The 3390-nt window shown below is 45.4% G+C and overlaps 1 protein-coding gene across 1 annotated transcript; it reads right to left on the reverse strand.

The window, feature by feature from the left end:
• Positions 1 to 374: 374 nt before the first annotated feature.
• On the reverse strand, positions 375 to 953 carry LOC147443622 (disease resistance response protein 206-like). Its single transcript, XM_086527700.1, has one exon. It carries the CDS (start codon positions 951 to 953, stop codon positions 375 to 377), a length of 579 nt encoding a protein of 192 aa, XP_086383826.1.
• Between the last annotated feature and the right edge of the window lie 2437 nt (positions 954 to 3390).

A 3390-nucleotide genomic window follows, 5' to 3' on the forward strand; every position in this document is an offset into this window, starting at 1 on the left:
TGATGAGGCCTCATATGTAAGACCACATGTGTCTCTAAGCCCAAAAAAAAAAAAAAAGATGGTAGTTTTTTGTGTGTTTTGCCCAAGGAGGTGGATCGAATAAGTGTCCTCTCCCATTCTAATAAATCGTTTCAAGATCAAATATATTCTAATAACTTCCATCCTAATTCCTAAGGCATGTATGGTTTTATGCCTCCACATATGCCACTATCGTTGATATTCAGGGCAGAAGAAATATAGGGCAGAAATAACAATACACGAATTCAGGAAGATTATTGAAATTGTGTGGGGTGCGTACTTCTATATCTAGGTAACTAATGGTTTGGAGGTGGAGAGGGGCACGAGTAGAAGCTGCATGTAGGCGGCTGCAGCGCCTAGTACTTGAGGGTGATGTTGTAATGGAACCAGGAATTCTCCTCGGAGTTGACGATGGCGTTGAAGACGCGGCTCTGCTCTGCCACGCCGCGGCAGAAGGCGAAATCGCCTGTGCCGCCGACAATGGGCGCGTATTTCACCGGATATGACGCCACGCCGCTGCCCAAGAGCGACATGGTGCCAGCGTAGACGCTGTCATTGTATGCGAATGTCTGCGCCAGGCACAGCGTCAGCGTCGACTGACCGCAATTGCCGTACCACCCCTGCACGCGGCCAACTCTGTCCGCCTGGTCGGCCAGGGACATGACCTTGGACAGCGGATTGTCGAAGGTATGCAGATTCGCGAAGGCGAAGGGCTGCGGAGTCACGGGGGCCTCGCCCGACAACACGGACGTGAACTGCCCCTTGGGGTTGTCAAGGAAGCTATTGTTTTGCACCGCAATGAACATGAAGAATGACAGCTTCTTGGGCTTCTTCTTGGCCTCTGCAATGGTGCTGCCCATAGACACCACAAGTAGCAAACCCAGTGCCACGATGAGCAGGGGCGTCAGATTATCTCTGCTGGTTTGTGTAGCCATTTTGGATTAAAGACCCCAAAAATTACAAGAAAAGTATGAGGATTACAAAATGAAACAGAAAACAGGCAGCAGGTTGCAAGCTGAAGAAGAATGGAAGTAGAAATGCTGATAAGCTGTGTGAGGGGTTAATGTCAACGGCTTCGCCATCGCACAATGTACGCTAGACTACTGAGTTGGGTCAACCGCTGCTTTTGAGTTGTGGCCCGCGATAGTATAATTCTGTGGACGCTACCATCTCAAATCTCAAGGTGAACACATAGGCCAAAAACCCAAAGCCTAATATGCAGTTTGACAAAGGTTTTTTAGAATGCCAACGTGCACGTTGAACCAAGCAAACCTTCTCATCCAAAGAAGGGCTCACCTGCCTACAACTGCAAATTGCTAAGAAGCTTGTCCATATTTCCGACCACTATAAGGAGAGACTCACGTAAATAAAGAGGGTGGTGCCCGTTATATGATCAACATGTCCTTCACATGCCAACCTCACTCTACACAAGCCTTTGACCCTTCAAGTACATGCGCGACACTATAAAACATTCAAAACGTTATTGCGGTCCTTTGCCGTGTTTTGTAGCGAGAGGGATCCAAAATGGAGTGGCCAAAGAAGAGAGGGGGGGATGGGAATAATTTTCTTTGCAAATAAAATATAACCGCATTTAGTGTCGTTGATGTTATTGTCTTTATTTTCGTAGCATTACCGCCAATATTATCGCTTTCTGAAGAAAATTTAAAGAACATGATACTTTTCAAGAAAATAGATAAAAATTACTATTGAGGCATGAAATGATGGTTATTTGGATAGATTAGGTTACGCAAGGCACATGGCCGCTCTGTCTCACTAATGATGGTCCACAAGTAAGACACATATTGTGGTCCGATGTGGACAACTCTACATGAAACAAAAGAGGCTTGCACTATTCTCCCGAACACTGCACGCATTTCACCCGAGGGGCTAAATCTAGCTTGCATATTCTGAGGCTCTACAAAATGGTGAGACGAGCTCTCTTGCTGTGAAGAGATGCTGAGGAAGGAGCACAACAAAGGAGCTATTCTTCAAAGTAGTCTTCAATAACAGAAGCACTCTTACACTACGGACAACACAAAATGTTGGCCCCACTTGTAGCCATAACTTTTCAAAACAACAAGAGAAGAAAATGTGTGAACGTGGATGTGAGAAAGGGAGAGATGTTATAACCGTGGTTATTACCTCTAGCATTATCGTGCAATACTGTGGAGCCAAACTATTCAAATTTGAGTACTTCTTTCTATTTTTCAAAACAATTACTAAATATTGTGGGATACAAGAAATGGGGCTAGAACCTTCTGCCTTCTCCTCGAGAGGGCACCTGCTTACATTAGCCTAAGTGGTTGCTACAACCTTAAAGAGTTGAGCAAGAAGAAACATGGCTTGGCTGTTCCGGTTAACAAGTGGAGAAACTCCACACCTCCTCCCTAAAATTAAACTAAGGCGTCAGGTGACTGATCATGATATGGTTTCATGCGAATGGCATGGGCTCTCGTGCATGAATTATGGTCGAGACGACGTAGCCTGTAGGTATGGGTGTACAGCTTTTGTAAGACTTTATAAGGTCCTATCTAGCGATGAAGAAGTGACTCGCTTAAACCTTTGCGACGAACATGGTAGTAGAGATAAACAAGAGATCCATCCGTGTATTCCACATGATGCGTGCTTTTGACGTCATAGAGTTTCTTTTGTCGAGCATGTCCCTGTTGCAAGTTGTGTCGAATTGCATGGCGAAGGAGGGGCTGATTATGTTGCATATAAAGCATCCAGTGGACAACATCAGACTTAAAAACTGAAGATGTAATGTGCTCATGTCAGGGGGTAGCCGAGGATCTCGGTCATACAAGGCACGAAAAGGGATGACCTTTGTTGATGCCTAGACTAAGGTATTACGAATAGTAGGAGGTGATCCCAATCCTGATAAAGAGCATCAACGAATGAGGCTAGAATCTGCTTGATGGTGCGATTCATGCGCTCCGTCAAGCCGTTGCTCTACGGGTGACAGGACGAGGAAAATTTCCGCTTCATGATGAGAAGTTTTGTGAGAACATGCATGACTTCACTCGAAAATTGAGTTCCCTAGCCTGGTTTGATAGCAATTGCACTGGGCATCCATGACTAGAATTTAACTTTTGCAGAAGACCAACTGCCACCATGGAGGCCATGGTGTCAGAGATGGCCAGGGCCTCACACCAGCGTGTAAGATACTCAATAATGACCACGATGTAGCAATTGCTTGAGAGGGAAGATGGAAAGGGGCCTACCAAATCCCACCCAACTAGCTTGAAGGGTTCATGTACTGTGATCAAAGCTAATTGTCCGACTCTTTGGGATGGAGATTTAATGCTTTGCCAAATTGTGTAGGCCTGCAAAAGTTCTGAGATGGATTCTCACATGCGAGGTCAATAATAT

The sequence above is a fragment of the Adiantum capillus-veneris genome, chromosome 13 (assembly GCF_014529385.1).
Source record: "Adiantum capillus-veneris isolate H3 chromosome 13, ASM1452938v2, whole genome shotgun sequence".
Taxonomy (NCBI): Eukaryota; Viridiplantae; Streptophyta; class Polypodiopsida; order Polypodiales; family Pteridaceae; genus Adiantum; species Adiantum capillus-veneris.